The sequence below is a fragment of the Saccostrea cucullata genome, unplaced genomic scaffold (genome assembly GCF_032062105.1).
Source record: "Saccostrea cucullata isolate Sc308-1 unplaced genomic scaffold, CSIRO_AGI_Scuc_v1 ctg1845, whole genome shotgun sequence".
In the NCBI taxonomy this organism is placed as follows: domain Eukaryota; kingdom Metazoa; phylum Mollusca; class Bivalvia; order Ostreida; family Ostreidae; genus Saccostrea; species Saccostrea cuccullata.
In genome coordinates this window covers 35,781-49,489 of record NW_026939893.1, presented here as the reverse complement: position 1 = coordinate 49,489, position 13,709 = coordinate 35,781, and the positions used below count along the sequence as shown (strand labels likewise).

The window sequence follows — 13,709 nt, the reverse complement described above, 5'->3', positions numbered from 1 at the left end:
ATGCAGTATAAAGGTAAATGAAATGTATCTTCAAATGGTCCTGTTTTGACATTCTCCTGTTGAAATATATAGAAAAAAATGAACTTCATTTTACCGATTTCTCGGAAAGGTTTCTCTTAAAAAGATAAGACAACATATTTTTTTTTCCTGAAAATACACAAAACTGTTAAATTTTGTTTGATCGGCATATGTGCTATACTGCGTCAACTTTGCAATGCAAATTATTTGCGTACATAATTCCTTTCCGGTACCATTCTATTTGATTACCATTTATTTTACACTGACTGATTTTGACTAACATTTGGGATCAACAGAATAAATAACTGTTTATTTCACTTTTTCTTGCTTTGAAATTTGTATCCTATTCTTATGTTGAATAACTAAAACCCTAGTCACATCGGTACTGCGTCCTCACGGCGATTGCACGGCAGCCATAAAAATGCAAAACGTCAAAGTGATCGCAGAAAAGTCTCCTACAGCACTGTAAAATCGCGGCGAGATCTCCATTTAACGCAATAGGGTCGCTTAGGGTCACCTAGAACATCAAGAGACGGTGTAAAGACGGGTAAAAAGCCCCATCGAATAATGACCGGGTGTCATTTTTCAACGACAACAAATGACCCCCTACCCGTATAAAAAAGTCATTTTTTTGTAAAAAAAAAAAAAAAAAAAGGTGTCCTAGGGGTCATTATTTTATATGTTAGTCCTATAACAAAAATTGACTTCCATTGAAAAATGACCCCCTTTAAAGTGAAAAGAGAATCTTTAATTGTCAGGTAAATAAAATTTCTTTTTAATATCCCTCCTTATAGTGTTTGCTTAAGAAAGATATTCCACTTGGTTTTAGAAATCAAACCATGCAACAATCCGGTTCCAATACCCTTTAAAAGAAAAATAGTTTTTATTCATTTCCTCTTTTAGCTTGTATAAGTTTGTCAAATCCTATTTGACAATGAAAGAGGGGGGAATTTTACCCCCCCCCCCCCCCCCACAAAAAGTTAAATCAAAACAAACAAAAAATAAATGAAAAGCTAAAATATAAATAAAATTCTATACCGTTCAATAGTACTGAAAGAGGCTCTAGATAAAATATTGAAAGAAGTTAAACCTTCTCACAAGTTCTATCATATCATAATTTACCTCCCCATGATTAAAGCATACTTTAAATCTTCGTGGGGATATAATTGAAAGTTTTGTGGCAAAGTAACAGTTGAAAATTAGTAAAATAGTAGATTATTTTAAGCTTATTTTTAGTCCCTCCTTATAGAAAATAAAGGTAGGGTAGTTTTTTGTTCCTTTGTTGATAATCAACTTCCTCCTAAATAAGTAAGGGGGTGGTGTGAGTATAACACCTAAAAATATAATCTTCTGAAACGCTATTGGCTAGTGTAAAATACACATTGTAATGCAAAAACTCTACATGAAGACATAACCTTTTGATATAGCACACAGTATTCATTACATTTCTTAATTCTTCTTTTACTCTACGATTTTACCCATTTCTGAATATATTTTTTCAGATAATTTAATTTGAAAATCAGAACAAACATTTCTCTTTTGTAACCTCTTCTTTATACTGTATCATTATATAAGTTAATTGAAGACCATTTCGTTTGATGTCCCTGTAATCGAAGATACGGGGGTATATAGTTTTATCGTGTCCGTCTGTTTGTCTGTCTGTCTATCTGGCGGTCTGTTTCTCCGCAAAACGTTAACCTTTACCATAACTTTTCATTTATTGTAGCTATGTCTTTCATATTTAATATGTGTACATTCCTTGTGACAAGACTTTACTTTGGGTACCACCAAATTTTACCTTTTGACCTTTACCTTGGAGTTTGCCCTATTTAACACAAAAATGCCATTTTTTTAAATCAATTTACTTTGGCTATAACTTTTAAATTGTATATATTAGTACTCTCATACTTCACAATTGTAATCCTTGTTATATTAAACCTTTCTTAAGAAACCATCAACTTTGACCCTTTGACCTTTGAGTTTGACCAACCTTTTAAACACTTATCCTTAGCCATTAATTTTGAACAAGTGATGCTAGGGCATTCTTATTTTGCAATTGTATTTCTTGTGAGAAGACCCTACTTTGAGTACCATTATATATTTAAATTGCCTTTAAGAAAAGTTCAATCTTCGTTATATTCCCATACAAGGGCATAGCTGTTTTACAAATACATTTTTTATAAAGTAAGAGGAGTTGCGGATAACAGATGGATACCATAAAGCGTAACAGACGGACCGACATCTCAATCACTATATACCCTCCCGCTTTTCAAGCGGAGGACAAAATAATATATGATACTGTTTATTTTTCATGTCAGTACGATGATTTCCCCCATCGAAAACAACCTTACCCCTTAGGCTCGAAAAATCTTTACTAATTTAGATTCTGAATCATCGCATTGATCTTAAAATATAGCTATAATCGTAAGAAGTTATGAGATCAACATATCATCAATTTATTCCAAATAAACTCAGGTGAGTATTCCCTAACAAAAACAAAAAATACTATAGTTAACTATAGTTAACTTTAGTTTACTATAGTTAACTATAGTTATAACTTTGACACTTTGAAAACTTTGATTTACTATAGTGATAACTTTAACACTTTGAAAAACTTTGGCGAGAATTGACATGTTGGAAAACTTTATTGGAAACTTTGACATGTTGAAAAACTTTATCGAAAACATTAACATGTTGAAAAACCATATCGAAAACTTTGACATTTTGAAAAACCTTATCAAAAATTTTGATACTTTAACACGGTGAAAAGGTTTTTTGAAAACTTCGACACTTTGAAATAGTTTATCGAAAAATTTGACACTTTTAAAAAAAATTATCAAAAAGTTTGACACTTTGAAAAACTTTATCGAAAACTTTGACTCTTTGAAAAATTTTATTGAATAGTTGGATACTGTTACACTTTTAAAAGGTTTATCGAAAACTTTGACAATTTGAAAAACTTTATTGGTAACTTTGACACTTTGAAATACTTTATCGAAAACTTTGACTCTTTGAAAAACTTTATCGAAACTTTGGATACCTTAACACTGTGAAAAGGTTTATTGAAAACTTCGACACTTTGAAATAGTTCATCGAAAAATTTGACACTTTAAAAAAATATTATCGAAAACTTTGACACTTTGAAAAACCTTTATCGAAAACTTTGACTCTTTGAAAAACTTTATTGAAAAGTTGGATACTTTAACACTTTTAAAAAGTTTATCGAAAACTTTGAAACTTTGAAAAACTTTATTTGAAACTTTGACACGTTGAAATACTTTATCGAAAACTTTGACTCTTTGAAAAACTTTGAAGAAAACTTTGACACTTTGAAAACTTTGAAGAAAACTTTGACACTTTGAAAACTTTGAAGAAAACTTTGACACTTTGAAAACTTTGAAGAAAACTTTGACACTTTGAAAAACTTTATTGAAAACTTTGACTCTTTGAAAGACTTTGAAGAAAACTTGACACTTTGAAAAATTTGAAGAAAACTTTGACACTTTAAAAAACTTTATCGAAAACTTTGACACTTTAAAAAACTTTATCGAAAACTTTGACACTTTAAAAAACTTTGATGATAACTTTGACTCTTTGAAAAACTTTGGCGAAAACTTTGACACTTTAAAAAATATTGAAGAAAACTTTTAAACTTTGAAAACTTTGAAGAAAACTTTGACACTTTGAAAAATTTGAAGTAAACTTTGACACTTTGAAAAACTTTAAAGAAAACTTTAACACTTTGGTTTACTATTTTTAATTATAGTAAACAATAGTTAACTCTAGTATTATTTTTCTTAGGGTTTTAGCCAATATGCAACTTTATCTAATTTTTTGGCCCCCTAAAAATATCAGCTTTAATCAACAGGGAGTCATTTTTCTACGGGGGTCATTTTTCTTCACGTGGGTTCTGCAAATTTTTTTATGGTGGTGACACTTATTCTACAGGCAAGAGGGTTATTTTTCTACGACGAATAATGACCGGGGGTTAGTTTTCACTGTCGAAAAATGACCCACGGTAATTATTCGATGGAGGTTATTATTCGTCTTTACAAGGGCTATCACTTTGGACATGCAAAAAGTACGCGCCGTGTTATCGCGATCTGATAAGAAGGCAGTAGAAAGGTAGTAAGATAGTAAGAATGTGCGCACAACAACGCAGTGGTAGCTCCGTACAAACGCCGGAAAAACGCACATGATTGCAACACAAACGCAGTGATAGTAGATTGCGCTTCCACGGAGACCTTAGGGAGTCGTTGCAGAGTCCTGGGAGAAGAAAATGTGTTTCTATCGCATTTTAACGGTGCTCGTAATGAAATTTATCGTCTTATTCATCGACTGCGATTACTTAATGACAACACGGAGTTTTTACTGCAATCTTTGCGCTCGACTTTACAGCGGAAAATTAATGAATCAGCTCTAAAAAAGCAATTAGAGTCATACAGAAAGAAAAATCTATATAGCTTCTGACACTTATTACTCAAAAGTAAATGTATTTGAAACAAATCAGCAATCCTAATCATGCTGAACAAAATGAACATTTGTAAGACAGGGAGACAACAATAATGCCTAGAAAACTCATACAAAGGCCGATTCGTGGAGAACCGGAAGAGGATATAAGTAGCTAAACAACGGATTCGTGGAGAAATCGAACTACTTCACAAATGGAGATATAATTGACAAAAAGAACCCAGGCAATTGCAAAGTCTTAGAAATGTTTCAAGGTATGTGGTTATCTGACCGTGAGAATTGGTACAATTAAATTTGGCATCTGGTGAATTCGGCACTCAAATAAAAAGTGAATTCGGCAGCTAGTTAACTCAGCACTCGTAAACACAATGCTAAAGGTGAGGTGTCATATAATGAGGGGTGTAGTAAAAGTTTCTGACAAACACTGAGGTTTTTGTCAGAAAATAAAGGAGGGTATAAAGTGGAGGATTCCACGCAGGTGTTAATATGTCACTTGTTCTGCATCACCTAAAGAAAAAAAAGCAATAAAAGGTATGTTGAAAAAAGTTTCGCACTCAGATTGAATGCTGTTTAAAGTTCTTCTATGGAAATTACGGTCCTTCGTACGTGGAAGTTCCGGTACTTAAAAGTTTATGAATTCTCTTTGTTTAAAGTCCCTTGTCAATGAAGAATTTCAAATTTTAATTCGGATTGAAACGTACATCTTTGAATCATTCAAGTTGTATATGGCGTATTATTGGTAAGTACAGATAAACAAAAATTAAAAAGATCTTTTTATTTGTTTTGTAACTTTGTGAAAACAAGACTTTTCCGTAAATTACACGATTCAATTGCATTTCATAGATACCCGAGATCTAAAACATTTAACCATTTTTTCCAGCTCGGCACTAAATGTCAGACACATCACTTTAACCTAAGAAACGTGGGGATATTTAAGTTCCAAATCGTTGAAAAGTATAATTTGATAAATAGCACAAAAAACCTTAAATGTATTATACATTTTTTGTTATCATTATATTTGTAACATATTGGCGTAAGATAATTCATCATCTACTAATAGTGTTCTCTTGGTAAAAAAAAATACGTTTGGTCATTTAACACGATGTTGTGCGTTTATAACCCAAATTACACGACCTCATGTAGATTCCTACCAAGCCTGCTGCCTTTAGAAAAAAAAATATTGAAGTAAAATTATAATCATAATTACGTACTCTTCATATTGTGTTATTGATAAATATATGGATCATGATGATAAGTCAAAAAGCTTAAGCACAGACGATGCATTGTATGTTTCTCCTGCGGACAAAGTATAAAATTTGCAAAGATTTTGTTATTGAAAAATTGCTATTTTAATCTTTATTAAAAAAAGTTAAGGTACCAGACACTTGTGTGATAAGGGAAAAGTTACATTGCACACTTATTGCAATAGACCACATGTTGTAAAGTTTTATGAACTTATGGCAAATTCAAATATTAAATCTTTAAGAAAACTGTACATTTATTTAAAAAAATATTTAGGACTGTCTCTCATTCTTAATTGTCCTCCTGGTGTTTTCGCTTTGCATTGAATACATATACTACCTGGTATGTTATTATACTATATGTATATCCTCTTTACATCCAGTTATGATAATAAATGTGTATATATAATGTATTTATATATTACATGTAGGTCTGATGATTTAATACATGTAAACATTGTTTTAACTTTATGTTCCTCATGCTCCATGTTGTATGGTTTGAGCGAATTAAACTGATTCTGATTTCGATTCCAGAGAATAATAAGATTATTAAGTATAATCCTATGGGGATATAACGTAACGGGTGTAAATACCCTGTATCATTTTTTGTATGTTTCGAATTTAAACAAGTGTAGGAAATTTGTCCAAATAGATCAGCATTATTTTTATATTATATATATTTTTACAGACAATGCAAGCAATACAACCAAATTGTTCGCCCTCGAAAGGATCACGAGGCTGTTCAGTGTGACCAATGTCAAAAAAGGCAACATAGGACGTGCAACACTGGTTAGAAAAAAAGTATTTTAAAAATCTTAATTATCACCAATGAAACACAAAGAAAACTTAAGTTAATTGTAACGGGGACCGTTTCAGATGTTCACCAAACGCTCCCAAACTCCCTTTTTGTGCTTATTTCCTTAAGACTTTAAAAAGAAGTAAATATGCTCCCTATCGAAAAATCTCATAAAAGAATAATAAAAAGCTACAATGATATCAACTATATGTTATTTAACGCATTGCATGCGCACGCACATGCATTTATATGCAAGATGAACACAATATATTTTTTTTCATTTTGCGTGTTTCGCGCACGTACGTTTATGCATGCATGTCCTTGCATTAACATCTGATTATAGCATAATTTGGGAATTCATTATACTAATTCATATAATTAACTTCATCCCGTTTTGATGAGAAGTAAGAAAGTTATAGACTTTTTAAGTTTCAGTTAATCAGATTGCATCACACTTGCATGCGCATACTTTCATGATAATTCTTATATTTCATGATGTAGATCTTCAGAGTGTATGAATATGTTAAAAATTTCAAAGGATTTTGTCAAAAAACAAGGAAGATATTGATACTTTAGTTTCAGCCAATCAGAGCAAAGTGCACCTCCATTCGCGTGGGATCTTGCTATTTTGACCATGTCACCATGTCTATACTGCTATTATATCCCCACATTATTAGTTTCAAAGCATTTCATAATAAAATAGAAAATTTATGGCTATATCTATTATATTTGTCATTTCATGTGTTGAACGTACCTTTTATGCATGTCGAAATTGTAAAATATACGACTAGAAAAATGGGGTCACTCTTACTTTGTGCTCCATTATAATTTTTCATGTGGGATGAATTACAATGATTTTGCCTTCATTTTAAAGATACAGGTCTGATACCTGTTGATTTTGAATGTGATTTGAATTTTTTTGATTCTTTTTAGCAGAACATTGGATAGAACAATAATGTTCAGAAATATCTATTTTTAGCATTTCACACAGTTTTTGCGCGTGCTCCTGTGTAAAAATAAGCATATAAAGGTATTGGTTTTAATTCCTAAAAATTAAGAGCAAGTGGCCATGAAAGAAATTGCAAAGTTTTGAAAATTTCCCCTCTTAAAATTGAAACATATTTGTTGACGGAAAACAAACACAAATATCGTGTAATGGGATGTAAAAAAAAAATTGACTCGGGCCATTTCTAGGGAGTAGGTCGAGAGAGAGGGCAGCCAAATATTTTTTCAAGGATTCAAGGAATTTAAAGGTAAGTTGACATGTGAACCAGTATTGCACAGATTTCAGTCGTATGTTTGTCTTGCGTACAGATGCAAGTGCTACTGGAGCAGACGCCGTCCTTGAACAAGAATTCGACACTGGTAAGCACCCAATATTCTTTTGGAGTAAAAAGTTTACTGCAGCTAAGAAAAACTATGCTGTGATCGAAAAAGAATGTTATGCCATTATTTAGGCTGTCAAAACCCTCCGAGTATATGGTAAGCAGTTAGATATTGAAACTGACCATGCTCCATTGACATGGTTACAGAGATCAAAACTGTCAAATCAGAGGCTTTTGAGATGGAATCTTCTATTGCAGGAATTTTGTTTTGCTGTTCGGTATGTTCCGGGTAAGCAGAACGTAATTGCCGATGCGTTGTAAAGGTCCAGTGAAGAGTTAGTGTAAATTAAGGTCAATGGTGAATATTTCGAGCTTGTATATATGGTTGATTTTTATGTTATTTAGTTTTAGATTGGACTAAATAGTGGTTTAGTCTTCAAAAGGGGGAGGTTTGTAACAAATTTAATATAATCCTTTAAGAAACCCCAATTATGTAAATGTAAAATTGTTCTTGATCCTGTTTGGAGCCCACCGATTTGTAATTTTATCTACCTGAGAGTTCGCGTTCGGGTAGTAACCGGGAAGTCACAGCTGAGATTAAACCTGTTTGGCTTGTTGTGTTTGTGTTGAAGTAGCCGGGGCGGGTTCTCAAACATCAGGTACATGTAATTGAAAATACAATTTGTGAAATACGTTTTCTTGTTTGAGTCTACACGTTTAGTATAATGGTTGTTTTATTATATTTTTCCCTAGGGTACTATTTCCTCGGGCTTTTGTCCCGTTTCATAATTATCAAGTCTTGGGCTGGGTACCACAGCTTACCGTATTACATTGACAATAGCCAGTCCAGACTAGAGGGAGAGTGTTGTATTTGTCTAGCAATTACAACCGCAAGTGTGAGAAAGAGTACGACAAAGTGCGGCAACACCTTTGGACCAGCAATTTCAGGTTATGTGGTGATATTGAATTAAGAATTCACGTTTTTGAAATAATATCAATTTAATCCAAAGTTAATCCAGACGGCATTGTGAAATTTTAAAAACACTAAAATATGTGTTATTTGTGAAATTTTATACTATTTGTTTTGTGAAAGAAGAAATACTTTTATACAAGAGAAAATTCAAAAGCAGAACTCAAATATTCAGCAAGGGTGTTGTGACTAAATTAATACGAAATAAAGGACACTCTCCAGGACGTGTTGCTGATAGACATTTCATTTCTATATATTTTTTTTATTTGTTTTTGTTGTAAAAATTTGGGTTTTTTTTGTTTATTTAATTTTGTTTATTTTGGGGGGGGGGGGGGTGTTTATTTTTGTTTCCTTCCTTTATTCAAGATCTTAAAGTGTCTAACCTATATCTCAACAATATTCATTTACGTTTAATATGTACTCTATATAGATTGAAAATAAAGGGTTCAGGTAAATCATTCACGATTTACTTGGGAAAGAATAGAGGCATACAAATTAAGTAACATTCTGTTTCCGACTCTCAGTTTTCAAAAATCGTACATGTACTAGAAAACAATTATTTAAAAAAGTATGTAATGAAAAATGTCTTTGACACATTTGATTTTTCATTTCATATATCTAGTAGAGTAAAGGTTTGACGTGTCAGGAAGACAAAAAAGTATTTGAATTAAAACAAAAAACAAGATATAGCAAAAACGAAAAAAAAGAACGCGAGATTTGATTTAGTTTTTTATTCATAAAGAAAGCGTTCAGAGTACAATGTACTTTTTAAAAAAACAATATATTTATCTTCCGTTCATTGTAACTACATACCAGTAAGCAAAATAAAATGATTACCAACTCATATTCTGAAATAATTTTAATGGTTATAATACATCCATTTTCCGCTATATATACTTCACTGTTAATTTACCAAATTATCAATCAGTACGTTATTTAATTACAAAAACGAATAAAAAATCTTTGTATCAGACCATTTTAATTTTTTTTTTAAAAAATACGTCATTTACGTGTGACGTTAAGTTTTTTGGCAATTCAAAAAATTTATGTGGGCAGCGAAAGGGTTAATCAATTTTTCAATTGCAAAAATTTTTCACAAGGGCAATAACTCCTGCTCAGGTACCTTCATTCAGGAATTTTCGTTATTTTACTTCTTAATGTGAAATAGTTTCCATGCTATTCACGTCTCATAAGTATCTTCTATGTAGCAAGTATAAGAAACTATCAGCACCAGAAATATGCATTTAAATTTGTTTTTACATGATATTTATGATACTGTTGACCAAAAATGTACGATTTTTCATGTTGACATATATGCTTTTGTTTATTTACGTCTCCCATGTTAAATAATATGGCGACCTATACATTTATGGCAATAATTGGTGAACTTAAACTTTATTGAATGAAAATGAATACATTTTGTTTTTTACTTTAAACCATAAAACATGAAGATGGAATGACCTTAAATACAAGAAAGTTATTCTATTATTATGAAAATAATCGTTTTTCGTATAACAGCGTTTGAACTCTAGCTTCTTGGTTCATTTAAACCAGTTGAAAGGATTCAGTTTTTTTAACCCACAAACAATCAAATCTTTAGCTAAACTGAAAAAGCCTTTCTCTTTCTCAACTTCTTCTCTTATTTTGTCCCGCGCGCTTTCCTTTACTTTGAGTAGTTCTTTTTCTGTGTCTTCTTTCAATTTTCTTTTATCCGATTCATGTTCTTTTTGCAGATCTGTTAATTTTTTTTCTTCCGTCTCTTTGGACTTCTCTAACTCGCTAATTCTCTTTGCACTCCTTTCTACATTTTCTTTTTTATCGGCTAATTCATTCTGCAACATTTTCAAAATTTGTGTCATTTCCTTACTTTCTTCTTTTCCTTTGCTTTCATTCAGTTGCTTTTTTAAATCTTCTATCTGTTGCTGTAAAAAAATCGATTCACTCTTTTTATTATTTTGCTCTTGCCTTAGTTCGTTTAGTGCGGATAGTGTTTCCTGATTTTTTCGTTGTTCCGCTTGTATTTGTTTGTTGTATTTATCCGCCAGCCTACTTTCTATGGCCTGTACTTCTTTTTCTCGTTTCTCTTTAGCCTTTCGAAGGTCTTCTTCTTCCCTCTTCCTGATAAGTTTTTCAGCTTCTGAGTACATCTTGTCTGTGTAACATTTACCCTCGTTTCGTTTCACGTTGTCTAAAATCATTGACAATAGCTCCACAACCTGTGCATCCTTTTCTTCGCCCTTCAGTTTATTGTTAAATGCCATTACTCTCCCGCCGCATTTCTGAATAAATTGGGTAAGCTCTGGTGGAACTGTTCTTATATGCTCTAATAAACTTATTCCTTCGTCATCTAAATCATCTTTGCGAGTAAATAAAATAATAAAATATGTGTATATGTCTTCACCAAAATGTTTGACGAAGTGCATGACGGATTTGTGTTCTTCTTCTGTGTATCTGGTTAAAGATAAAACCAGAATGAATGCATGAGGGCCTGGTGATGTAATGGTGATGCATTTAACTATTTCGTTTTGAATTTTGTCCACTGAATGTCTAGTATCAAATATTCCAGGAGTATCGACGACTAGAATTTTTTTATCAAATCTGACAGCATGCTTTTGTGAACATACACTTGTAACTGATGACCCGGAAATGCTAGATTCAAACAATTTCTCTCCAAGAATTGTGTTCCCTGAAGCACTTTTCCCGCTTCCAGTTTTTCCAATTAACACAATCCTTATTTCTTTTTCCATAAAATCTCCCGCAGATGGTTTTAAACAACCCTTTACTGAAAAAAATGCATAAACTTATTTTCATTCTTAAATTCATGCATTTTATTTAGATCGCTCTATGTGGAATGACTAAACTTTATAGAAGACATTTAGAACAATATTAGTCAATTCAGAACAAAAAATCATCTAAAATATGTTTCAATACCATGTCTATATACTTAACACAGTGTAAATAATAAAGATATTTTATAGTATTAAACAATATGTGAAAAACTAGTCCTAAATGATAGAAAGCACCTAAAATTAAAGCTTTTTTCTTAGAAAACATGCACATCTTAATTTATTTTAGTCTTCATTTCCAGAATTTACGTAAATGGACTAAAATTGATTTTGAGGGATTAATCCGTTTCATATTTCCTTCGCATAAAAACTTTTCGAACAAATTTTCAGAAATATAATTCAAATTACGAGGGTTGTCACAAAATTTTGTATACCGAGCTCATATCTTTTAAATAGATTAATGTATCTTCCTCAAATTTCTGGGTGGATAAAGTGCAGATAAACTACGAAGTTTTATCGTGTTTACTTGAAAACTTTTCGAGTAATAACATTTAAAGTGACATTGTTCCCTAACACACGGAGCAATCTGCAATGTCAAAAAAATACAAATGTCAATGGTTCAATTTTTTTGAGAAAATATTTCAAATACCAGAAGTAAATTCTTAAAATAAACGAAACGTATATAGTTATAAATGTGAAATATCTTAATTACTATAATATGATCAAACATTAAAATAGGTAAACAAAGTATATACATGTATAGGTATGAAATAATAATAATAATAATTTCAAAACGCTATATTTCTACGGGCTTTACGTCTGTTTTCTGTAATGGCGTTGCACAGTGGAATTTTAGTTCATTTCTTAGCCCTGTCTTTTATTTTAGTTACTGTTATTCACATGTACATAGAGAAACCGCTTTAGTCATTTAAAATACTAAAGACTATAGAATCTTTCCTAATCATCCAAACATTTATGACTGGTACATTTCTGTAAGAGTGAATTTGGGATCAAAACACTTGATCATAGTCCAGTGCGCCGCCTTTGCCAACGCAGCCGCCATTTTTCAAAATGTCGGATTTCAACAACATCTTTTTTATGAAAAACGTTATAAAATTTATATTTATCAAAGCAGGAGCACCAAACTTTTAGGAAATGTAGTTAACAAGGCAGTTTTAATAATTCCATTTCAATTTAAAAAAAAAATACATGTACAGGGAAATAATTACTTTTCCGAATGATTTAAAATATGATATATTAAGTTTAAATTTCAACTTTTGGGTATTGCGCCGCCTTCGTACACAAGACAATGAAATGTGGCTTTTAAATTGGAATAATTTGTGTAGTTACTCCATATTTGTCCATAAATTTATTAGATAGTGTTGTTTAAGTCGATATCCGAAGTTTCATTAATGTAAGACATAGGGTTCCTACAAAACAACGCTTGTCTACGGAATTATGGGACAGCCCTCGTGTTTGTTCTGAAAGACTGCTAGATTTTCAGGAAAAACATACTTATAAATGGTTTAATATAGTGTGATAGAAAACAGAGCATTTTATATATATTGCTGAGATGAACAGAATTGTGAAAACAATATAATTAAATTTTCTCTTGTGGCATGTTATACGTAATTAAAATCATAGCTTAGAAACTCTCTCTCTCTCTCTCTCTCTCTCTCTCTCTCTCTCTCTCTCTCTCTCTCTCTCTCTCTCTCTCTCTCTCTTGATACGTACCGTTGGCTTTATTGAAGGATTTGTTTTGGTATTCATCAGTTTGACCATGGGAAACGACTTGATTGAAACCCCTCATTCTTCCTAATTAAAGGAAAGAGTTTGAACAATTAGACTACTTCATTGGTCCTTTATTACTAAAATTATTATCCAAATAAATGACATGTTCTTAAAAAAAGAATATAATGGTGTTTTAAAATGAAACTGTTTTGTATACTTTCCTGGGTCTTCGTATATCATAATTTAAAGTAGAGTACATTTTATTTGTAATTGGTTGATCAAGACGATACGTAAATTTCCTTAAAATTAAATTTGCCATGTATTTTTTAGCCTATTCATTAATCAGATCACTGCTTTCCGAGCCAACGCCAC

General features: G+C 31.7%; 1 protein-coding gene across 1 annotated transcript; it reads right to left on the bottom strand.

Annotated features, from left to right (window-relative positions):
• Nucleotides 1-10,361: 10,361 nt before the first annotated feature.
• LOC134254240 (GTPase IMAP family member 9-like) lies at nucleotides 10,362-11,567 on the bottom strand. The gene has a single exon (XM_062736787.1). It carries the CDS (start codon nucleotides 11,565-11,567, stop codon nucleotides 10,362-10,364), a length of 1,206 nt encoding a protein of 401 aa, XP_062592771.1.
• Between the last annotated feature and the right edge of the window lie 2,142 nt (nucleotides 11,568-13,709).

Coding starts and splice junctions, on each gene's coding strand:
- LOC134254240 (XM_062736787.1), bottom strand. CDS start 11,567: ATGGAAAAAGAAATAAGGATTGTGTTAATTGGAAAAACTGGAAGCGGG.